The sequence below is a fragment of the Trypanosoma cruzi genome, genomic scaffold (genome assembly GCF_000209065.1).
Source record: "Trypanosoma cruzi strain CL Brener 1047053516351 genomic scaffold, whole genome shotgun sequence".
Classification (NCBI taxonomy): Eukaryota; Euglenozoa; class Kinetoplastea; order Trypanosomatida; family Trypanosomatidae; genus Trypanosoma; species Trypanosoma cruzi.
The window spans coordinates 1-22,976 of record NW_001849339.1 but is presented as its reverse complement, the minus strand read 5'-3'; the positions used below and the strand labels follow the sequence as shown (position 1 = coordinate 22,976).

The 22,976-nt window shown below is 46.9% G+C and overlaps 11 protein-coding genes and 1 pseudogene across 11 annotated transcripts, besides 30 other annotated features; all 12 read right to left on the bottom strand.

Moving 5' to 3' along the window:
- On the bottom strand, window positions 1-966 carry Tc00.1047053506221.129 (hypothetical protein, conserved; the record flags this gene model as incomplete). Its single annotated transcript, XM_805643.1, has 1 exon — window positions 1-966. A coding segment is annotated over one exon (966 nt), but the record flags the coding sequence as incomplete, so codon positions are not given.
- Window positions 1-5,707: a sequence feature (heterozygous, Esmeraldo-like haplotype).
- Window positions 1,484-2,281, bottom strand: Tc00.1047053506221.120 (hypothetical protein, conserved; the record flags this gene model as incomplete). Its single annotated transcript, XM_805642.1, has 1 exon — window positions 1,484-2,281. The coding sequence occupies one exon, from the start codon at window positions 2,279-2,281 to the stop codon at window positions 1,484-1,486; it is 798 nt and encodes a 265-aa protein (XP_810735.1).
- Window positions 2,395-2,421: a microsatellite.
- Tc00.1047053506221.110 (hypothetical protein, conserved) lies at window positions 2,696-3,391 on the bottom strand (the record flags this gene model as incomplete). Its single annotated transcript, XM_805641.1, has 1 exon — window positions 2,696-3,391. The coding sequence occupies one exon, from the start codon at window positions 3,389-3,391 to the stop codon at window positions 2,696-2,698; it is 696 nt and encodes a 231-aa protein (XP_810734.1).
- Window positions 3,713-5,911, bottom strand: Tc00.1047053506221.100 (hypothetical protein, conserved; the record flags this gene model as incomplete). The annotated part of the gene is made up of 1 exon (XM_805640.1): window positions 3,713-5,911. One exon carries the CDS (start codon window positions 5,909-5,911, stop codon window positions 3,713-3,715), a length of 2,199 nt encoding a protein of 732 aa, XP_810733.1.
- Window positions 5,708-5,786: a sequence feature (areas merged during assembly that could not be assigned to a particular haplotype. This can correspond to areas where the two haplotypes were merged or to regions with more than two copies in the genome that were merged during assembly.).
- Window positions 5,787-22,976: a sequence feature (heterozygous, Esmeraldo-like haplotype).
- Window positions 6,197-6,217: a microsatellite.
- Window positions 6,321-8,261, bottom strand: Tc00.1047053506221.90 (hypothetical protein, conserved; the record flags this gene model as incomplete). The annotated part of the gene is made up of 1 exon (XM_805639.1): window positions 6,321-8,261. The coding sequence occupies one exon, from the start codon at window positions 8,259-8,261 to the stop codon at window positions 6,321-6,323; it is 1,941 nt and encodes a 646-aa protein (XP_810732.1).
- Window positions 7,631-7,686: a sequence feature (GA-rich).
- Window positions 8,547-8,596: a sequence feature (A-rich).
- Window positions 8,623-9,507, bottom strand: Tc00.1047053506221.80 (NAD+ synthase, putative; the record flags this gene model as incomplete). Its single annotated transcript, XM_805638.1, has 1 exon — window positions 8,623-9,507. One exon carries the CDS (start codon window positions 9,505-9,507, stop codon window positions 8,623-8,625), a length of 885 nt encoding a protein of 294 aa, XP_810731.1.
- Window positions 9,569-9,635: a sequence feature (T-rich).
- Window positions 9,756-9,784: a sequence feature (AT_rich).
- Window positions 9,841-9,871: a microsatellite.
- Window positions 10,205-10,255: a sequence feature (A-rich).
- Window positions 10,261-10,280: a microsatellite.
- Tc00.1047053506221.70 (hypothetical protein, conserved) lies at window positions 10,305-11,336 on the bottom strand (the record flags this gene model as incomplete). The annotated part of the gene is made up of 1 exon (XM_805637.1): window positions 10,305-11,336. The coding sequence occupies one exon, from the start codon at window positions 11,334-11,336 to the stop codon at window positions 10,305-10,307; it is 1,032 nt and encodes a 343-aa protein (XP_810730.1).
- Window positions 11,350-11,372: a microsatellite.
- Window positions 11,620-11,699: a sequence feature (T-rich).
- Window positions 11,877-11,923: a sequence feature (T-rich).
- Tc00.1047053506221.60 lies at window positions 12,147-14,126 on the bottom strand (annotated as a pseudogene).
- Window positions 14,193-14,220: a microsatellite.
- On the bottom strand, window positions 14,460-15,434 carry Tc00.1047053506221.50 (coatomer epsilon subunit, putative; the record flags this gene model as incomplete). Its single annotated transcript, XM_805636.1, has 1 exon — window positions 14,460-15,434. The coding sequence occupies one exon, from the start codon at window positions 15,432-15,434 to the stop codon at window positions 14,460-14,462; it is 975 nt and encodes a 324-aa protein (XP_810729.1).
- Window positions 15,619-15,653: a microsatellite.
- On the bottom strand, window positions 15,758-16,768 carry Tc00.1047053506221.40 (mitochondrial carrier protein, putative; the record flags this gene model as incomplete). Its single annotated transcript, XM_805635.1, has 1 exon — window positions 15,758-16,768. The coding sequence occupies one exon, from the start codon at window positions 16,766-16,768 to the stop codon at window positions 15,758-15,760; it is 1,011 nt and encodes a 336-aa protein (XP_810728.1).
- Window positions 16,899-16,940: a microsatellite.
- Window positions 16,991-17,023: a microsatellite.
- Window positions 17,024-17,063: a microsatellite.
- Window positions 17,112-17,148: a sequence feature (AT_rich).
- Window positions 17,339-17,371: a microsatellite.
- Window positions 17,768-17,839: a microsatellite.
- Window positions 17,840-17,859: a microsatellite.
- Window positions 17,959-17,978: a microsatellite.
- Window positions 18,258-18,280: a microsatellite.
- On the bottom strand, window positions 18,571-19,764 carry Tc00.1047053506221.30 (protein phosphatase 2C, putative; the record flags this gene model as incomplete). The annotated part of the gene is made up of 1 exon (XM_805634.1): window positions 18,571-19,764. The coding sequence occupies one exon, from the start codon at window positions 19,762-19,764 to the stop codon at window positions 18,571-18,573; it is 1,194 nt and encodes a 397-aa protein (XP_810727.1).
- Window positions 20,057-20,092: a microsatellite.
- Window positions 20,234-20,254: a microsatellite.
- Window positions 20,358-20,388: a microsatellite.
- Window positions 20,689-20,717: a microsatellite.
- Tc00.1047053506221.20 (hypothetical protein, conserved) lies at window positions 20,804-22,976 on the bottom strand (the record flags this gene model as incomplete). Its single annotated transcript, XM_805633.1, has 1 exon — window positions 20,804-22,976. A coding segment is annotated over one exon (2,173 nt), but the record flags the coding sequence as incomplete, so codon positions are not given.

The following is a 22,976-nucleotide window of genomic DNA, read 5'->3' as shown; positions in this document are numbered from 1 at the left end:
GGACCCGCATTCCTTTGAAGGTCTCTCGTTCTGTGCCCTCATCTCGTGTTCAAAGAGATCACGAGCCTTAAGACACCACGCCCCCTTGAGAGTGTCCTGAGCCCGCTTCGCCATCGCCTTTTCCTTGCCTTCATTTACCTCAAAGGAATGGTACTCATCGAGCAGCACCCCACTGTCAAGATCAGCGGATGGAACACCAAAATCCCGTTTAAAACTGCGTCGAACAAGAGCCTCCGCTGCCTTCTCATCCCGCCCTAGCAGAAATGTGTCCGTGAGCCACTGGCGTTCGGCCCTACCAACCATTGCGTAAGAGCCAAAGAGATGTGCGGCGTCATGAGCAAGGCGTTGAAATTGGTAGAGTTCAGAGTAGCAACGGCGCCTGAGACGAAGAATGGATAAGTCAACATCTTCGGTGTTGACTCCTTCCTCCTCCTCGTCCTTTTCTTCTCCCTCCTCGAAAGATACGTCCCCATCGCCATTCTCACCGCTCTTTTCTACTCCCACTTCAGATGCCGCAGCAGCAGCAAGAGACGTCATGTGCAACTCCAGACGGATGACAACACTTGACCAGCATCCCCAAAAGGCCACGGCAAAGCATTCTTGTTGGGAAACAAGACACTGACGACACAACGTGGCAAGCGGTGCTGCCTCTTCCCTGGATGATTCGCCCATGAAAAAACACAGTCCCTCACGCCATTGCTGCCAACGACGGAGAGGAATCACCATCAACCGCACACATTTAGAGTAGACATTGTGGTAGTGACGCACAGACGTACTCGCAGAATCAATCGACAATGATGCCACGGCAGGAAGTATGGAGGAATCATTTTTGGCCTTTTCCAGCGCCTCTAGTGCCGCTTCCCACTTTTCAAGGGAAAGAGAAAGCGGGCCGCTGAGTAATTCGGATCCGATTGAACAGAATTGGTTTACTTCCCTTCTTGAGAGAATGCTGCGAAGGGCGGCCATTCTACTAATCAAGATGACTTGGCAAGCCTGTGGTGTGATCCGTCACTCTCGCTCCCCTCTAATGGCGTCTCTTCCCCAAACAAAGCAGCGAAAAAACACATCCACACAGTCCAGCGAATAAAAAATATATAAACATACGCATAAAGTAATATATATATATAATCAGGTTTCAAAAGTAATGTATGTGTAACCGGGGCACTCAGCCCCAAAAGATTCATGGAAGGCGTCTCTCTCTTCCTTTTTTTCTTTTCACTCCTTGCTTCTCTTTCTTTTGCAATATGAAACAAAGCGACAACCGGAAAAGGCGATAGCTCCGCAATGTGTCCCTTTAATTATTGTTTTCGTTTGATTTCTCTCGTTTTTTTCATTCGATTTGCTGTCAATGTGATCGGAGTTCTATGTGCTTCAGTGACGTTCTATAGAAATGCAGGCACCCATCTCCATGCAGGTGGTTCGCACACCAAAAATAAAAACAGATATTCGTCCAGCATTTAAAAATAGTTAAAACAACCGCATTTCAATCACTTTTCTTTGTGCATGCCATTCTATTAAAAAAATCTGAAAGCTTCATCTGAACCTTCGGCTTCGGTGCCGCTTCATTACCCTCAACCCCCGTCTGCACGGCTGAAAGGGTGATGTCAGGGTTTATCGCAGCCCCATCACTGAACAGTGAGCGTGACACGGGGTTCCCAGATGCCGCAGAGCCTGTTGTACCGTCCGAGGTGTCAAAAGGGGTTGACGACGTCATTTGTGTCGTGGTGGAGTTCGACGAGGCATTCGGTGTGATTTCGGCCGTATTTAAAACGTCCTGCGAGGAAGCCATGACGCATTTCGCGACCGTCGGTGGTGGATCCCGTTGGGTGTCGGAAAAATTAAGAGAGCCCTGCGAAACCGTAGTGCTGGAACCTCCTCGCACCCGAAGTGGCGAGGCGTCGGCAAATGTCACCGGCGATCGACCCAAACCAAATGCAAATGCGTCCATCTTCTCAATGCCATTTCCACCACGGAGTCGAATCCCAATTTTGGCAGATAAGTCCCCACTGTTCTTGGTGTAGCTGCCGGAAACGTGCTTCTTTTCATGTTCTGAAAGACTCACGTCCCTTTTTCCCCCTTTTCGTGCCACCTTTGTTGTTGTTGTTGGTGGTGGTGGTGGTGTGTGACTTTCTACCCTATTGGCCTTTAGTGGGGGTGTGTAATCCTCATCTTCAAGCAACAGCCCCATCTTTCTTGCACGCAGCGGCTGCAGCAGCAATAGAAAGAGAAACACAAACAGAAGAATAGCAAATAGAGATAACATATAAAAATATGTATACATGTATACTCATCCCCTGTCGCATCAGGGGAACTCACTGCGCACACAAAGAGAGTGTGTGCCTGTTGATGGATAAAGAAAAGGCAAAGGAAGAATAGGCCTTTCATAACGATGAAATATATATATATATATATATATATATACAAAATCAGATAATAAACAGTGAGTATTGGAATACACAAATGAAACCAAAAAACAAATGACCGTTGCCTTAAGTGAACAAAACCGTCACAAGGCGGTCATCCCTCTAGTGCGTCTACTGTTAAAAAAAAAAAAAAAAAACAGTCGTACAAATAACACCCTTCAATAAAACAAAAACACATCTCCGCATATTAGTACAGTATTTTAATTTCCCACTGAAACATATATATATTTCCCTTCCTTCTGTTTCTAACAAATTGAAATACACATATGGTCTCAAAAAAGCAGAGGTGACTTACTCATCAAGGAATCCGCCGGGGATGCCTCCATCAGCGCAGTAAATCCTTTAAACTCCGGCGGGGTGCCAAAAAGGACTTCCCTACATGACTTTTTCGTCGACGATTGAATAACGGTAGAGCGGTCGTCTGATGAGACGGTGGCCTTCCCGTCCGTTACGGTGTGGCCGCACATCATCGCTGCAAGAACCGGTGAGACACCTTGCGGTGTCTGCTGCCCCTCTGGCTGTAGATGAGTTATCATACGGTTTGCCTCCATCCCATCCAAATCCTTGTGGTGGTCCGAGACGGCTTTGTTCACTTTTGCCGACGGGGATGCGGCAGCAGCACGCCAGTCTGACATCGTCTTCTCCGTCTTCCCAGACTTTGGTGGCACAGTCGCATTGCTGCCGCGGATTATCTGCATCCCCCTCGGCAAACGAGGATCCACCTTCACCTTTACTTGTCTCTGTGTCATCGCGTTGAAGTGAGCCATTATGCGCATCACCTGCTTTCGGTAGTAATGATCAAAATCCTCCGTGTTCTGTGGCTGGAGCGCCAAATCTGCCACCTCCGACGGGATGTTGTACCGTTTCTGCAGCGTGTAGTTCAGGCGAGCGCTGTGGTGACGCAGCGCATTGGCATCACGAGGGAATGTGCGAAGCCCATCAAAGTAGTCAACATTTTTAGATAACATGCTTCCCCAACTTGTGCAGGCCCCGTTTCTTTCGTCCACCAGAACTTTCCCCCTTTTTTTTTTCTCTCTTCTTCTTTCCTGATTTATTCCCTGTCGTGTGTGAGAAGGAAAGGCTTTTAAAAAAGCACCAACCAACAGTCCCACCTTCAAAAGTAAAGAAAAAAAAAAAAAGCATGACAAAAATGCAGAAACAAAAATTCATCAAACCACACACAGAGAAAGTTAAATTTATAATTCAAAGCTAACGCCATCCCTCTAAATAACTCACGTAAAATTCAAAACGGCAAAACAGCGACATTGACCCATGGAGCTGAGCTGACGTTAAAAGGCATCGCAGAAGGCCTTCCGCTCAAAAATAAAAAGACACCGTCCGTCCTTACAAGTCAAAGCAAACCTCTCCCCCCCATCGGCGACGGAAGCACACGTCACCTTTTTGGCAACAGGTGTCGGCAGCACGTTGAGCAACGGCATCTCACCAATCCCCCTCGCAGCCGGCGTCTTCCAGTCCCGCTCCAAGGATGCGCTCAACTCTTCCACATTCGTGCGACCCCCATTTTCAACTTCGCAGAGTAACGCTTGGGGGTCAACACGGTAATAGGCCAAGAGATCTTTTTCAGCCGCACGGCCCTTATGAAGAGGTTGCCAGACCGCCGCAGCACCGTCATAAAGTCCGGTAACGACGGTGCCGGAAACGTGATCCACCGCAATGGGAAAGCGATCAAAAATGGCGTCATTCTCGTAAAGAACATCCAGGTACGGTGACACATAGCTCATGACATGCGCAACAGAGCATGGCACATCCGGTCGACGCAAATCCCAGAGTTTCAATGAAAGATAGTCACGAGTGACAACATGTTGAGGACCCAAAAATTTTGCCCCAGATATGCTACAAAGAATGTCACTGTATTGCTCGGGAATAGGAAAGGCTGCGTCCTCCGTAACGCGAATGGAGGTGGTATACTGGCATTGAGACCCCGAAATTGACTGGCGCAAATCGCCAATGCCAAGAAATCCAGAGCTCCTACTGACCAAGAAAATAGAGCTGTGACTAGGGCTAAAGGCAATGGAAGTCACTAATTCCTCCAACTCATCCATACGCCCTGACAGAGGCCTACAGTCCGTGACGCACATCCCCTTTGACAAGTCGCAACTTTCCAAGTTCCACAAGAAAACCTGCAAGTCATCTGCACTCAGAAAGGAATGAACATCCGGACAAACGCAAAGTTCTTGTATGACATTTAAATGGCACCCAGAAAATACACGCACAGGGAGAATAATAGAGGGGGGTGAAAAAGGAGGAAAATAACGTGCCTGAATATGGCGCCTCCCCACCACCGCCTCCATGGAAGGAAAAGCGTGAAACGGTGTGAAACCCTCGCGCTGAACCCGAAACAGTTTGATGTCACGCTCATTCGCTGTCAGGTAGCTCACAGTATGTGGGGAATCTTGGGTCGTCAAGAAACAAACAGACTTGACGGCCTGGGAGATTGTTACGGAGGTAAGGCAGTCCATTTCTCGCACGTACGCCTGGTGACCGTGACTTCGCAGAGGTGGTCGATGAAACCCAGCACTATCATGGTACAGAAAAGAATGATCAGAAGGGAGCGAGGCGTCATAACTAATCAGATCCGGATCCGTTTGACTGGAACTCCCAATAGTAGCGTTGGATTTGCTCTTTTGTGCATTCAATGACAGGGACTGTGCGCTCCTCGTGTGGCACACATCCAGTTCCGAGTAATTCACTCTACCATTTGCGTCCCCAACGCAGAGAGCGAGAACAGGAGCACCATAAACTGGGTCAGGCATCATGCACATCGTCATTGCGCTGACGCAGCTTTCTATTGTCTCAATATCATTCCTCACAACACTGCGAGTGGCACCATTCTCTACACCGTTTGTAGCTTGAAGTTCTCCCGTCGCCTCATATTCGGCATTCTCAACAACGCCTTCTTGAACCGAACTTCTGGTACGCAAATTTACTAACGTTTCTGGAACATCAAAAGGATAGTGTAGCTTTTGCAGCAATGTAAACGATCCACCCGCAAAGGGTACGGAGTGGTATAAAGCCATTTCCATTTCACTCGCCTCTTTGGAACGGGCAAAATGTCTGTCTGCCTTTGAAATCGCGTTCATTTTGCCTCCATCATTTTCTATATAAAATGAAGACGTATTGTTTACCCAACCACCAAATTTCTTCACAAGTCCGTTTTTATCCGAGAAACCTTCCACCCCCTCTCCTACCGCGTCATCAAACTCCGCGGTCCTATCATCCCCTCTCGGTGTTGCACCAGGAGGATTGCGCAAGGAGTGCCCCCTACGGTGCCGTTGTGGTGCCTCGCTTCCTGCGCAAGAGGAGTGGCACGATCTCGGCGAAGGCACCAGAGATTCACGTGTCCTGTGAGGAGCCTCGCTCCCTGCACGAGAGAGGCGACACGATGAAAGCGCCTCGACCTGACAATCCGGCGAGGGTGAGCTGGCGCCATCCTGCTCCGTCATTTTGCCACACTCTTCTTCTTTCATTCTTTCCTTCTCCCTCTCTCCCTTTCTCGCCTAGACGCACACACAACCGAATTGAGGGGGAAAAAACAGAAACAGAAGCAAAAAAAATCGGTTTTTCTAATTTTGACCACCTTTCCCAGAGCCCTAACAAATCAAACAAAAATACGATGCCCCTCTACCTTCCACCCGCGTCCTCTAAACTAATACGCAACACAGAGAAAATAAAGAAAAAAGTTTCAAATGGGAAAAAAAAAAGTAAAGCTGAAAGAAATCTTACGAGCAGCCATGTAGACAACGGCAAACACCAAAAAAAAAAAAAAAAAAAAACACTTGAATACGACGGCAGAAGTTAAAGTCTGGTCCGTCATTTCAACCACTCCAATCATACCCACGTTTTTGCACGCACAGAAACACCATCCTCTCAAGCCTGTCACAGTTCTCCATACTGCTGCCGGACGAGAGCAAAGCTGGAAGCCATTCTTGTTACATACTCCGGTTTACGGGTTGTTTTGGGACAAAACGTGCTTCGCTCCACCTCTTCATTTTCTTTTATGGCATCCTGCTCCTCTTTCATTCTCGCCATCTGCTCTTTCCGCCGTCGCAAACCCTGCTCGTAGCGTGAGTAATTCTTTAATGTCAACAGTGACTCGATACGCTTATTGTGAGCATCATTAAGAGTGGGACGAAATGGATACTTGATTTCTTCTTTTGCTGCTCTTTCCTGCTGTCTTTTCCTCCATTCACGTAGACGCACACCATCGTTCGCCATGGATTCCACGCCCCGTGGTTCCATGGCACGGGAAACTGCAGTAATCCTCGGCTTAAAAGTGCATGGATCCACGTATGGAGAGCGGTGCTTTTTCACAGCTGAAGCCAGCGCTGATGCATTATTGGAACCCGACGGAGTGGTTGAACTACGGGCCATTAATTCCTTCGCAATTTGCACGCTGTGCACACTAATCTCAGGTTTGAAGGATGGTGTCAGTGCCTTTTCCATATTCCGCACACTACGAGACCTACTCCTTTTGTGCTCGTTTTGACGTTGAAGAAACTCGTCAAAGCACGCAATACGGTATCGGCGTTCTTCGCGAGTAGTCTTCTTTACCATCCCAGATCCATCTGAATCACCAATGGAAGCATCAGCGTGCATCTTTTGGGCCAGTGGCGATTTGTAATCCGTTTTTATAGAAACAGCTCCGTGGACCACACTTCTCCCAAGCACGTTGCTTAGGAACAACCCAAAGTTGTCTTCAGCTGGGCATGCGGCTGTTAACCCACCGCAGCGTTCACGAAGAAATTCTATTTCATACCTTTCAAGGGACTCCAGCTCTTCTCGCATCTGAGCATCACGTGCCTTAGCCGCCTGATCCCGTAGCTCTTGTGGATACAATCGGCCAAATACATTGCCCTTCCCAAGCGCCATTTTTTGAAAGAGAACGGCGGAGTTTGGGGCGACTTGTGGGTGGAACGTGCACTCTAAGAGCTCCCTATTCCGAAATTCCGTCTCCGCTCTCTGTTTTCTCTCTATTGATCGTTCTTCCGCCCGCCGCATCACCTCCATCGATCGCCCGTCGGGGATGTCATGAATATCAGAAAGATCTATGGCTGATTCATTCATCCTCCCGGGTTCAGCACGGTCCGAAATGACTGCAGGACTCATCTCTAGACCTCGGGATGAATCAATAGAATCACTGAAGCGTCGCCGCTCTCCAGTCATCACGCTCACGTTCCGCTGATGACCTTCCTCCTCTTCTTCTTCTTCTATTGCTTGTTCTATGTGTTCCTCTTTCTCCTTCGCAACCTCTCGCAGCTCGGGTCGGAAGTGCGCATCCGTGCGCAGTCGCTTGTCCAACTCCAGCCGCAATTCCTCCAAAGCCGTGTGACGCGCAGATACCCACTCCCCTGCCTCGTGTTTCTCTTTGCGTTTCTTAAGAGGTGTTCCTGGAGAAACGGCAACAACGGGTGCTGCAGCATCCACTGTATTTGTCGTGGCGGAGTTAATGTCACTATCCATTGGACGTCTATGCCTTTGCTGTAAAGCACCCATTTCTTGCTCGCCGTAGATCATATTGAGAAGTCCACGCACATTCTTTCTTCGTTCACTCCTCCCACCCGTACGTTCTGTGGTTTCACCCCCCGCACGAAACTGCGCACCATTGTAGAAAGCGTCCAGGTTCAACCTCTTAAATATCTTCCGGCGACTGCTGGTCTGAGATCCAAAGGCATCCTCCGTTCCTCCGCTCATGCATGTCTTAAATGCGGCATCGTCTTCATCGTCACTCGTCGTTTTCAGAGCCCGTAGGGGTTTCCCCTGACGGTGCTCCATGGCCAGCAACCCTTCCGTATCGGAGTTGCCCAATAACTCTCGCATTGCCAACCGAAAAGGCCTGAACTAACGGCAACAAAAGTCAAAAACCGCAATAAAAACAGAGGTAAGCAATATCTATCTATCTATATATATATAGATAAAGGAAAGGATGCATGCATAAGAAAATATAAGTGCACAAACCGTAAGAAAGGAAAGGATTCAAAATATTTGTGTAGGGATAGAATCGGTATCCCCACAATAAAGAAGAAGAAAACCAAAAGGAAACATATTATGCCAGTAGAATACCAAAGCTCCTCATCACATAAATCAAAATAGAAATATATGGCATTTTCCTTCTCCTTTTGTTTTTCTGTATTTTTTTTCTTTTTTTTCTTTTTGGGTTTCTTTAAAAAAAAAAAGTTGGTTACAAGTTGATGGGGCCCCGGAGTTTATGTGCGTTGCGACGATGTGTATTCTCACATGCATCCTTATATTTCTCGTACTGTTGACGAGCATCTGAAGAGAGCGAGTGCAGAAATGACTGTCGCTCTTCATCACTCAACTGCAGGCACCACCCCGTGTAGAGCTCCACAAAATCGTATGGGAATCCAAGTTCTTCCTCGTCCGTCTGACCCTCCCACAGGTCGGCGGAGGGAGAAGCCTGTAAAGTGTTCGCCGGCACACCGAGCTCCTGTGCCACCAAAAACACCTCACTCTTGTGTAGGTCAGAGATAAGCTGCACATCGACAACACCGTCGCCTGCTTTGCAAAAGTAAGCCAAGTAGCCATCCTCGTCCATATTCCCTGTACCCATGACAATGGCCGCATTCCCTTCTTGGCTATACAGCTGCGCCACGTAGTACGCCACTGGAGTGCGCATGTAACTTCGTAACTGTCCTCTGGCAAAGTTCTGACCGTCTATCCCCACCGCCGTCTCAACAATCCTTGACAACTGTTTGTGAAGCTCTGTCTGGTCGACAATGACTTCCAGTGCGCCACAAGACTGAATGTTCTCCCGCCCTCGCGCAAGGGCCCACGCGCTGCTGCAGATTGGCTGACATATGCCAACATTCCTCACAATAGGACTGTTAGGCATCCGCATCGCTCTTGAACAAAGTGCCAGCACCACTGCAGAGTCAATTCCACCAGAAACACTTGTAACACACACCTTAAGCCCATGGGAAGCCATGTACTCGTTCAGTGCGGCACACTTGTGCTCAATCCATTTGACGGGGCTGAATCCACGCGTACTGCGGTATTCCTCAAGTCTTTTCTGAAGGTCCTCGTGAAGCGCAATAACGGGACTCATAAATACTTCAATTCCGTAAGAATATCTAAATTTGGCATTGCAGTAATCATCATATCTCAGTAAAAAAAAAAAAAAAAAAAACACACGCAAAAACAAAAGAAATAAAAAAGAGATATAAAAAAAAAAAACAATGCATAAATCCGTCAAGAACAACAACCAAAAATAAAAATCGTTTTCAAAGGTGTAAAGTTGTCAACATGGTGGAGATCCACTGCTCCGTTCCCTATTATACATTCGCAACATACTAGAAAAAAAAAAAAGAAAAAAATTTTTTTTTGAGCGTGTATACATGTGGTATTCAAAGTCGCCAAACCTCCCTTTTCACACTCACTCAAAAAGAATAAAAGGAAAAAAAAAAAAAAAACTGCAACAATAAATATAGACATATTAAAGACGCACAGCCAAATAAGCCAACGACCATCAGTTTTAACGCACGTTTGTTCCCTGGAATAAGCGAACCTAATAGGCAATGAAAAAAAGTATTGGCAGCAATTGATTCGGTGTATTGTGAGAGCAGTGTATAGGGAACATGTAATACATATGGAGGCTGCAAACGTGACATTTATATAAGCCAGTTTACGGAAATAAACCCATATATAAAAAAAAAAAAGCGAAGTGTTATTTTAAAACCTATTCACGTCCTCATATCGACAGAACTTTCCTTTCCTCGCTCTGTACTGTCCGTATAGATTGTCCTTTTTCTTTTTTTTTCTTCCATTTTCATCTCCACCTTTTCCTTTTTTTCCTTGTTGCAAAAAAAAAAAAAAAAAAAACCGTTTCTATTATATATTATACATTCACATTTCTTCCGCGTTTGTATCAGCATTCGCATCGGTAGCTGGCTGGTCTGCCAGATCCGCCGCCGGCTCGTTGGGCGGAGTTTTGGCATCTTCAACCGGATACTCCGTGCCATCGGGAGCCTCAGTGTCAGGCGCCGTTGCCTCCCCCTCATGGTTCGGCTTCTCGGCTGAAATCCCCTCCTCAGATGGGTATTCAGCAGCGGCCTGCGTCACATCACCGGGTACAGCAGCCTGAACCGCCGGTTCAGCCACAGCCGATTGCTGCCCAGCTGGGAATTCATCTTCGGTCGGATATTCATTTTTGCTCTCGCCAGAATGGCCCTGCTGAAGAGCCTCATCCGCCTGTTGCTCAGGTTCAGTGTGATCTTCCACAGGGCACGGTTCTGCGGCGATGTCTATTTCGTGGTCAAATTCACTAGCTGCTGCAGGTTCAATTTTTTCCTCCTCTTCCTTCTTGGGCACGTCGTTATTTGGATCCTGTTGTGCCGCCGATGCATTTCCATGAGGAAGCTCATGATACGTATCCCTTGCATCCGTATTCTCCGTTGGGTATTCTGGCGCAGAGGCTTGCGCCTCCTTGTACTCAATGGCTCTTGTTCCTCTTGAAGTGGAGTCGGTGACGCCACTCACACCAGTTCGCTTCGTCCGAAACTTTGACATTAGAGATTGCTTGTAGTTTGATGCTTCCTTATTGTCTTGTGAACGCTGTTCCCTTTTATACTCTTCCATAAACCGTTCTTGCCAAATTATGCCCTCCATGATGAGATCCCTTGGCACCTCCAGCCCGCTTCTACGTCGCTCCTCAATAAATGTGCGGAGGACCTCCTTCTTCACCAGCTCCTCGTGCGGTGTTTCCTTCAGGTCTGAAAGCTGCACCAGCTCGGCATGTCGCACCCATGTGTCGTCGTTAATGCAGCTGAGGTAATCGCGGATCACCACATCGTCTGGAATCAGCGATCTGTGGACCTTGTCTTCGTCAATAAAAAGCTCACTCAATGCCCCCGCAGCGGCTGCAGTTCCCTCCGCCATAATTCTCTCCTGCTTTTTTTTTTTTTTTTTTTTTTTGGAATATTAATTTTACTCTTCTTTCAATATAAAACGTGTTTTCTTCGCGTTTCCTCTTTTCTTTCTTTCTTCCTATTTTGTGAGCGTGTTGCCAAATCCACTTATTAAATTCCTACGGGCCCGCGTCAAGCCTAATGTTTTCTTCGCTCTTGTCAATTTAATACCGTCTTGCTTCCTTGAACTCCAGGCGCAGTGGCAGAAACGAGAGAGAACGGCGGACAGTCGAAGGGGACGAGTAGGAAAAGTGAAAGAAAAAAAAAAAAAAAAAAGGACACGGGAAGAATAGAAAAATAGAGAGAGAAGAAAAAAAAAAAAAGAAAAAAAAAATTACGTCCGCGGCCGAAAGGATTTACATCTCACTCCTTTCGACTGCCGCCAGCGTGCCACGGTGTGAACGGCAACGGGCGGCAATTAGAAGAAGTTTGCGTCTGCCGTTCCCACCCAGTCGTGTACGTGCGCACTTTTCGCGAGCCTGTCAAGATGTACGCCGCGCGCCATGACACCAAACAAAAAAGAAAAAGAAACTAAGAGGAAATAAAAAAAAAAAAAAATTTGACTGCCTGTATCAAACAGACGCACACATGAAGAGAGAAAGAGACATAGCAAAGGAACACACAAATATTTACGAGTGCTGCTCAACTGATAATAAAGCAATTAAGGGGAAAAAACAAAACTCATAACAGGTTAATAGATAAATGCATTTACGACTGAAACCCCTTGCGGGCCCCTCTATCAAAATGTCACCACCGCCACCACCCATCCTGCTAGCCCAGTTCAACTGTTAACCGCGTTGTTGACAAAATGAATCAGACCACATGAAACTCCGTTCGCCTCGGATGCACCACGGCGCATTACTAGTCCGCTGTCGGGTATTGTCACCTCCGCAACGCGCAGTTCAAACTTCGGTGCAGAACGTTTACTCCAAATTTCTTGGTTCACCACCAGGACACCTGACGCGGTGGAAACATCGTCCAGCTCCGACTCATCACGCCGCGCACCCTTCGCTCCATCAAATACGCTGCGGTGTGTCACGACAACAAAACGCGGCCGTGTTGAGGGTAGAAACATGACATGAGGCATCCACTCTACTGTTTTCTCACTGTTTAACCCATTCTTTAACGGGACAGAAGAATCTTGTGTTTCCATCTTGACACGTTTCGCTTCAGTCTTCACTTCGTCCGGCGCCTCGCTTTCCGCTGAGTAGATAGAAAAAAGACTGTCCCACGTCAGGGAAGTTGCCGGTTTGCCGTTTGTAAGATTCGCGTCGTCCTTATCTTCGTTGTTGTTGCTGACTTCTTCATTGCTCACCTCCGGTAGGTACTCCATACGAAGCGCCTGAAAATGTTTCAGCTCGTGCATTACCGCGGGCAGCCCATAAATGGGGGCGTACAAGCGACTCTGAACGAGCGCCTCAACGACACGACGAAGACTACCTGCCTCGGTCGGCCACCGCTCCACCATTTTATCACGCATTTTTCCCACCACATCTTCGTTGCACACTCCAAAGTGAATACCATTGACGGAGATGCGACAAGGATTTGAGCGGACCCAAACATCCCTTCCGTCCTGGACGCCATACATGGTCGTCGGGAGAGCTGGTATCTGAGTCACATCATCTCTGTGTGAGATCAACACCACCTTCAAACGATGTTTCGTTGCTGGGTTACTGTTTACAGCATAGTAGTTCGATATCGTGTCTTCAATTCCATCCATGTACGCCCCTAAAAGCTCGTCAAACGTTCGCTGCAACGTCGTCAAAAGCTCCTTCTCAAACTCTTCAAATTCCTTCACGAGGGGACCGCCAATGATGAGCAAATCGGCCCCACGTGCAAGAGCATTTTGGGTGACTGCGTTTAAAATGGAGACAATTTCATGTCTCGGAAAGGGTCCACTACAAAAATGAACTCGTGTAGGAATGGTTTTTGAAGCGGATGGAGTTGGCAGCGGCATTTGCATATTCCATGGGAAAGTAGGACGGGAGGGCAAAATAAATTGACGCACCAAAACACCAGTCAACACGCCGGACGAGCTACGCTTGAAGGGGTCGCCGAGAATTCCAACGGCCATCCCTGGGTAGATGCCACTAAACTGAGGAACCAGACGTGTGTAAATCGAAAGCCTCCCGTCACTTCGGCTGTAAGCATTTAAGTTCCGAAGCTGCCATCGTGGCTCCTGCCGCCCCCAGTTCGTCTTCTTCCTCGGCCCCAATATGAAGTAATCCATTGACCACTGGGGCTTCTCTCAAAAGGGCCTTGATGCACTCAGCATAGGCATCCTCATCGTTAATGTCTGTCACCGGATAAAACTCCCATGGAAGGAGGAGGTCCCCTCCAATATCGCCCGGGTTGCTCGTCTGCGTAAGAACGCCTACCGCTCGATAAGTCGGCGGCAAAACGTTCTCGTGAGGCGTAGGCATCTCACCATCTCCCTCTTCCTCGTTTTTCACCACGAAAGCCTCCGTCGTTTCCTTCTTTGTCTCACCGTGCTGGTCACTCTTTTCCCAGAGAGGGATTTTCGAAAACATGAACCGGTAGTATTCAGCCAGGCGCTGCCATGTGCCAACGTAGCCAGCGTCCTGTCGATTGCAGTAGAGCGTGTTCTTAAAATTCACCGTGTTTCTTGCATCCACAGCCGCACCATCAATATTTGCCGAGGCGTTTGTAACGTCCCGAACAATACGGGCGGGCGGATGCTCCGATCCCAGCAACAATTCAAGATTTGCTGCGGCCTTCCAGCGCACCCCGTGCTGCATCATGGCAAGGAAAGACCCTTTCGACTCCTTCTTTCCCTAGTCCAAAAATTCTTTTCATCCCCACGCAGAAAACAAAAAAAAAAAAAACAAAAAAAACATAGAAATGCGAAACAATTATATCCAAACGACATGGGAACTCCATGCGTTACTAGCATTCATTCATTGATTTCCCACCTCCACCTTCTTTCCAAAGATTGAGCTTGACAAGGTGAAGTGGCGACAACTCCATCTCTCTCGCTCTCTCCCTCTCACTTAATGCAATAAAAAAGACAGTGTAGTAGTCTTACTATTTCAACGCACATCCTAAAGGTTTATTCTTCATGATTGTTTGCTAACTACGCCGTCTTTGAAAACTGCAAGACAGCCTCTTCCAGGCGTGCATTCATGGCGGCGTATTGATGACTCCATGTCCCAGCGATGGCAACCGCTTGCTGGGTGTAACGGTTCGTGGAGTCTGCTGCTTTTCCAAGATACGAAGAAACAACCGCCAGATTCGCCGTCGTATCGACATCATTTGATCTCATAGCCAAGGCATCGAGAAGACTACGCTCTGCCGACGTGAAATCGCCAAGCTCCATTTGTGCTAACGCCATTAAATTATGTACTAGCACACTCTGACCACAACGCATGGAAAGCTCCTTAAAGCGCTGAATGGCTCTCTCATAGGCATCGCGAGACTTGATGCCCTCGTGAAGGCTCACTATACCTGAGCACAATACTGTAAGCACAGACTCATCGTCCAGCTGCTCCATGCTTTTTACTTCATTTCTAGCCATTTCTGAACGTCGCATACGGAGAAGTGCCTCGACAACAACAGCTCGCAGTTCCATTTGTTGACGTATGTTGGAAGCACCCTCCGGTGTTGGAAGTTCACCTATCCACCTTTTGGCCAAACTTATTGCCCCGGCATTATCACCAGAAGCAAGAAGCGCAGAAGCAGCGAGCACCGCCCCCTGAATGCGTGAAGGATTCACTTCTTCTGCCGCTTCAGTTAACCGTGTTAGCGCCGAAGCCGCAGTTTGATTGAGGGCTCCATCAGGCAATTTATTTTTTATGGCCAAAGAAAACTGCGCCCAGTTTTTCACTGCCAGTAACGTAGGATGAGACGCGGAGGCTAACTGCGTTACGACAGATTCCCCTTGACCCAGCCCAATTTGAGCAAGAGATAGAAGGGCCTCCCGCTCTGTATTAAAGATGGCCAAATCGTCGGGTTTTCGAAGTGTCGTTTTGGCTCCGCTTGCCTCCGCGAGAGCCTGGTGATAATTGCCGATCGCAAGGGCGTTACGGGCATCGTAGAAGGGATCGGCCATAATGAGTTTTTTTTTTTTTTTTAAGAAGGAAAAAAAAAAAATGTTGTTTCTCTATGCTATACTCTACATCAAGAAGGTTCAAAGCGCATGCAGAGATAAATACTACTGTCATTAAGACGCCGTGAAAAGACGTCCGGCAGATAAACACACACATGCACACACAAACGCACACATCATGAATTCCAAAAAAAAAAAAATAATAATAAGAAAAAAAGAAAAGGCCAGCCATATGCATACTGGCATGCAAAATTGAATATATATTTCTGTAAATATGTACCTTCTCTGGGTTGCTTTGTTGAGGAACATTCCTGTGCAATCCATGCTTAGGAGTCACAGACCTCAATGTCCTCTAATCCTGTGGTACGGAAAAACTGCAGTGTCGCCTCCACACCGGCAAATGCCGCCCCATTTGCTGCAAATGCACGCACAAGAGCCGGTGCCATTCCTCGGTAAAGGCCGGTAAACCCATGGATCTTGTAAAGCTGCCTTGCGCATCGCGTCCATCCCAGCATTTCGCCTTGCTTGGCGACCTGCATTCTCGTCTTGATAGTGTCAAGAGGAAAAATCACAATCCATTGCGCCAGTCCAGCACAACCACCCGCAATGAGAATATGTGGAATGCTGTAATTTTTCTCGCTTCCAAGTAACTGAATGAGAGAGGAGTAACTAAAAAGATATACTCCAGCCCCAGGAATATCACGTATTAGAGTTGCGCTAAACCCTTTAAAAAAATATTTTATTCCTCCATTTTCGTACAGTCGCCGGACGCAGTGCACAGTACCAAGATACCGACGGTGGGGAAACAAATGCTCCGTCTGCAGACGTATCTTGACAAGTTCAAATGGATTCATAATGGTTGCATGCGCTACGCCACCGCCTGTGGAGGCTATAAAGTTTTCAAAAGCGGAAAGTCCTCCTCCTGTGCGGAAGTGCTCTGAAAGATCCTGCTTTTGGTACGTGTTGCCAGAAGCATGGTTTCCATTTGTTTGACGACTCGTGTACATCACAGTGACGTGGTGATCATCGTCGTAATAATACTGAGATGACTCATTGCGAATAAAAAAATTCACAATGACGCCATACGTCCCAAATAAGGCGCTATTTGCAAATCCCACCGCACACATCGGCGCACACAACCCCTTGTAGAATGCACGCACGCCATTACTGCGGTACAACTCCATGGCCGCCGTAAAACTACTTCCTCTAGGAGCTGGAATGGAGAGGGCTACGTCGACTGCATGCCTACTCTGCTGCCAAACCTTAATTGTGTCAAAGGGGTGTCCAACGAGAAGCACGGCGATACCACCCATCCATCCCGCTAGAAAGTCCGTCATAATTTTTCTTTTGTTTTTTTGTTTGTTTGTTTTCTCCTTCTTCCTTTGATGATGAAATATCGTGCGTGCAGCGAGCTCCCCTTTTCCCTATTCACAGTGAAAAGAGACTCCACTGCACATGAACACCCTGACACACACACACGCACACGCACACACGCACACAAACACACACGTTCTTACTTCCTCTCTCTCCATTTGTTTGTGCGTCAGAAAAAAAACAAGATGTATATATATATATATATATATACATATATAAAGCCAAAAAAAGAAAAAAAAAAATAATAATAATAAGAAATGTTGCGGGAAATTTTATTTCATCCACAAAGACACACATAAACACACCTAATAAACAAAAATAAAATAAAAATAAATTTAAAAAACGCCCCTTCCATTCCAACAAAAACATGCAGAAAACATCTTTTTTAAACATCCATCTATTTTTCTCTACTCTCCCGCCTGAGGCTCCACCCCGGCGCGACTGCATTCAACAGGAGCAAAACCACTCCATTACCCCATTTGAAACATCCCTTTTGAGGCCAATTGAGATCCACGTGAAGATCACCAGTTTTATTTTGTTTTTGTTTTTGTTTGTTTGTTGTTTTTTTCTTCTTTGGCTTTTCCTTTGATACAATTTATTTATTTGTCTTTTGTGTTCACGCGTGTGTGTTTTCTTTTAAAAGGGTAACGGGCTACTTCTTCCGTTCTGCTGCCGCCACCCCCACCACACACACACCCGCCCCGACAGCAGCACGACAACACAACACAACACACAAAACAGAGAAAAAGAGAGAGAGACGCCCCTCACTGCCTGAGAAGGCAGATACACGCCAATTTATTGCCGACAATTTCGCATTCGTCCCCTGCAAGGAGTTTTTACCCGCTCGTACGTGCAGCGACGCTCAGAAAAAACACAAGGAGTGGAAGAAATAGAGAAAAAAAAGAAAAATACAGAGAAGCGGGTGGCAATTAGCTCGAGGACGGTATCACCCACTCCCACTCCCACCACCACCACCACCACCACCACCACCACCACCACCACCACCACCACCACCACCACCACCACCACCACCAACAACAACAACAACAACAACGCACGCACGCACAATCACGACAAGGAGAATAATAAAAACAAACAAACATGAAAACACATAAAACTACACGTCCATACGCCTTTTCTGCCTTTCAGACTGAGCAGCAGCAGCAGCAGCAGAATCGGCGGTTGTGCCTGTGACGCATTGCAAGAGTTGACACGTGCAACTTCAGCAAAACAAAAATACAACAGTAATTTTGTTGCTGTTGTTCATATATCTTTTTTTCCCCCCCTCTTTTTTCTTCTCCACCCCCTTCCCCGCGTTTATTCTTTTTCTTCTCTTTGCGTACCCCAACCCGGGTGCTGCTTTGAGATACAGTCACAACGGATTCACCTCGTCTTCGCTCTCTGCGCACGTTTCAGAGAACCAAATAAAAAGAAAAACACACAGAAAACAGAAAGAAGAAGAAGAAGAAGAAAAACGAACTCCACAATTCTTGCAAAGGAAAGGGGGAAACATACACGAGGTTTTATTTCCATTCTCATCCAAGAACAAAAATTCCATTTGCAAACAAACAGGTCTCACGATAGTAAGCAGGACGCGGTAATAACAACAACAAGGACGACAGCCAGGCAAAAAATATACCGCGCCCCATCATAACAGACATCATCCCCTCTCGGATTTAGTACTGTCGCCCAAATTGTTATGACCCAATCATTTTTCTTTTTTCCTCCCCTCTCTCTCTCCCTCTCTCCTGTGTGCAGATGCTCATCAAGCAGTTCTGGTGCCATCCTTTGCGGTGTTGTTGCCAATATCATTGGTTTTTGTCTTCTCTACTGTCTGTGACGTGGACGGAAAGGAGTTTGGTCGTTTAAATTGAAGAATCACAACTGACATGTTATCGCATCCGACACCAAACGGTCGTGGGGAGAGACACCGCTCGAGAAGTTCTTCCGCTATCTTCTCCAGAGGAATACGGGACTGAATGCGGTGACGCACAAATTCTACTACTTGATCATTGTTTAGCACATCCCATATACCGTCACAGGCGATGACGGCAAACTCGTCATGGTCGCGATTCAAACGAATAAATCGCACCTCTGGAGCACTCGTGACGGCCTGCTGATCCCATGACACCTGCATGTTGCACTTAAAGACAAAGTCTCCAATGGCTCGGCTAAGTGCAAGAGCTCCATTGACGCGGCGGTTCCATACATATCCCCCTGCCCTTTCTATCCTTGATAACTCGGTTGGAAGAAATGGCTTGTGGTCATTACTGAGGGGCAGTGGCTCCCCGTCACGACACAAAACACAGCGACTATCCCCAGCGTTACCGCAATACAAGTCATCTTCCTTAATGAAAAGGACAATTGCCGCGCAGCCACTCCTCTCATTCGAGTAGTTGGCATACAAATGTTTATCGATGGCAAGAAAACCGTCATACAGAGCCTTTGCGTAGTTCCCCTCATCAAATGCCGCAGTCTTTGATACAAAATCAAAGAGGTTTCCGGCACAAAACCTTGCGACATTTGATCCACTATGGCCGTCAAAGACACCAAAAAACCCTCCATCGTCATCAAGCAGCACTACATGATCATCTTCCATGCTTCTACGCCATCCTTGCATGCAGCTAAACCCATAAGATAGCCAGGCATTTTCTTTAGACCCAGATAATTTTTGCACATTTGGCTGATGCATAACATCCGCTCGCCGCAACATGTCCTGGTAGTCCGTCTCACCTCGCGTCACGACCACTAATCGGAAAAGAAATTTCAGCAAATTAAGGGCACCGATAAACCAAAAAAACGCCAAAGTAAAAAGTGCCGTTATAGAGCCAAACCTCACTGCCATACAGTAAGCAACGGTCACGGATGCCAAAAAAGCGCAAATGGAACAAAGTAACGCGAGCCATCGCACCCCTACGGACCTAAGGGAGAGTGGTTGTAACACCCCGCCAGCCGCCATTTCCCTTCACTTGTGCGTCCGTAGAGAACGCCGAGGCTCCTCCTCCCTCGGAATGCGCCTCAATTAACTATTAACTCCTCTACCCCCTTCTCTACTAATTTATCCTTGCGCTCACTCTTATAAGAACGTTCCAAAAGTAATCCCTCACAAAAAAAAAAAAAGTTAAAAACAAACGCAGGGCTGTCCCGCTGTGACTATATATATATATATATCCTTGTATTGAGGTATTTATAGGAATACCTAAATACAATATGCAATTTAGGACTAATTTCACTTTTTATTTTTGCCCACCATACATATGTATGTATATGTATATATATATATATATTTCAGAGAAATAAACCGAGATGTAGGGGAAGCAAAATAACATCAACAAGAATACAGGTGATAAAGACACTCTCAGAAGCATCCACACCCTCTCAAATGGATGAAACATCACAGTAACTCAATATTAAATAAAGGCCTCTAGAAAAAAAAAAAAAAAAAAAAATCCCTGGAGGAGCAAAAAGTATCCATCATCCATGTTTTTGGCTGTTCGATTTAATTTTCAACGTATGACACCCTTCATATAAACCACCAGCAAAAAAAAAAATACACACAAACACACACACACACACACAGACAGAGATATACATTTACAGAGTACCGCAAAAAAAAAAAAAAAAACCTTCCAAAATGCAGCCACAAAAAATATCGGTTGCCCTTCTCAAACAAACAAAAAAAAAAAAAAAAAACAACCAAAAATGATGAATTTTACGCCAACAAAAAATGAAGTAAAAAAGACGGAAAGCGCCAAGTGCTAATGAAAACAACAACAACGCCAACAGTGACAGCAACAGAAACACCGCATTTTATTTTGCCCACGCACCCACACATAAATTTCTCCGCTTCGTTTCATAGGGAAATATACAAATAAACTGGCGCAAAGAGAAAAAAAAAAAAAAGAAAAAAAACATGAGATTCAAATTGGGTGGTGAAATAAAATGGGGATCAGTTTCACCGCAATTCTTTGTGCCTACCTAAGGAAGCAGCCAAATATTTACGTAAAAGAAGCTGCAGAATCGTCGTCGCTACTTGCAGAAGAATTTTCGGCCGAATTGCTCAAAGATGTTACAGCAGTAGTGCTGGTACTTGACGCCAACATCATAGTAATACCTGGGGGTACAAAACCATTCTTGGAAAGAGTCTTCTCCGCAGTGGTAGATGGCTGCTCAGGGTCCATGGCCCTTTCCGCAGCAGCGACAGGAGATGTGGAGGGCGTTCCTTTGGGTGCAACGCTGTAATATTCAAGAGGTAACTGGCCGGTCAATTGCACGACATCGTTCGCTCCAGTTAAAGTTTCGTAAACGTAGCCTCCAAAGCGATGTGACGTGGATACCGTTGAGTGGCTCTGCACACGTTGGATGATAAGGCTGGATAAATCACCTTCATCAGGATGGTTAGCGGCTGGCCTGGGCGTCGCCATGGGGTGAAATGCCTTCACATCTTCAGAATCCGATCCCTCGTGCGACCACTTCGAGACATTCTGCACATGCCTCAGTTCCCACTCTTCCGTACGAGATGATACGGTAGACGTGGTGCGGTCCCCCACAAATTCCGTTGGAGCATTCTTTCCAACGTTTGCTATGGACTGGGCGGAAAAAGGGTCATTGGCAAGCTTGTCCACAAGCGTCTTGAGAACCGAGTGGTTATCCAAAAGGGACGCCAGGAGGGACACACCGTTACCGGAGTCAAACGGAGACGGACACGGTATCTTCGTCCACGCTGCCAATCGTAGACTTTTCACCTTGGACGACACCTCATCCGCAAGGACGAGCACCACCAGCCGATCGTTAAGCGGTGTCTCATCAGTAAATGAATTGTATGCCGTACCAACTCCCAACCCTCGCTCAATATCTGGCAGAAACTTTAGCAGTTGATCAGTCACAAATCCATGATTCTGCTCATGGTACCGAAGCAGCGCTGCCACCAGGGCAAGAATCTTGCTCCACAGCGGCAATGGTGTCTCCGGCGACTGAAACAGAAAAATAAGCGGCGCAACCACAATTGTTTCAAACTTGTGCTGAAACAATGACACGTGCTCCTCAGTTAATTTATGGCTTTCTCTTGCAAGGTCGACGCAGCTGTGTAGTGAACAAAGATCCGTGTGGTGGCTCTTTGAGCACGACGAGGTCATTCCCACAGAACCTCTTTTCCAAGCATTCCCTCCAATGACTCGACGCAGCAAAACATCAACGGAAGAGACGCCAAAGACCTTTAGTGCAATTTGAAAGAATTCCCCAAGTACAAACATGATGCGTGACGACAACCCCTCGGAGGTCCTCTCAGAACCAGGTGAAAGCAAAAGAAGGCCCCGCTTCCACGACTCTGCAAAGTAGCATACATAGCTCGCGAATGGACGAAACACGGAAGATCGCGGCGGGCATGCATCCCTTTGGGTGGATAACACCCGATACTGTTGGCACTGCGGGTCACCAAAGGCCTCCGTTTTGGTGAATGCAGTAAACTTCGGCGCACACTTTTCATAATCGAGAGATTTCCAGTCACACAAAAGCAACAATTCCGTAAAAGCCAAAAACACCGCAGGTTCCTCCTTCTCGCCCGCATACTCATTGAGATAGTTCAAAACGACATCCACTGCGTGATCCAAGCTGTGATCCTCCTCTGCTGAGAATGCCGCATGTCTCCAAACGTTCCTACTCGTCGTTAATTCTTTGCCCTGATGCAAAAAAACAAGTTGCACAGCCGCCAAGTCCGGTGCGATGTTTAAACCCAACGAGTATAGCGACGAGAAGGGAGGGGAAGAAATTGTGCCAAGAAACTCCGCGCACCCATAACGATGAAAGACCGCCAGCAAATCACACGCTGCCTGCCACGTGTTGGAATCTAGAAGAAATGCAAAACCCGTCCAAAAACTTGTCAAAAGATTATGCGCCGGAAATGAACTATTGTCACCAAAAGGAGTTGACAGCGAAAGCGCATCCTGTTTCCTTTCCTCTACTTCTTTCGTAAGAGTCCCTGTGCAGTAGTATATTTCATGAATGATGATGTCACTCAAAAGACATGCCAGTGACCTCAGAACCGAAGTGCAGAAAGCGTGCCCCTGTGCCCGCACAAATGGCTCTTTCAATGAAGAAGAAGAATCATTCTGTAAAGCATTGGTCTGATGCAACAGCGCATTGAGGAACCGTCGAAATACACTTTCCCCCGCT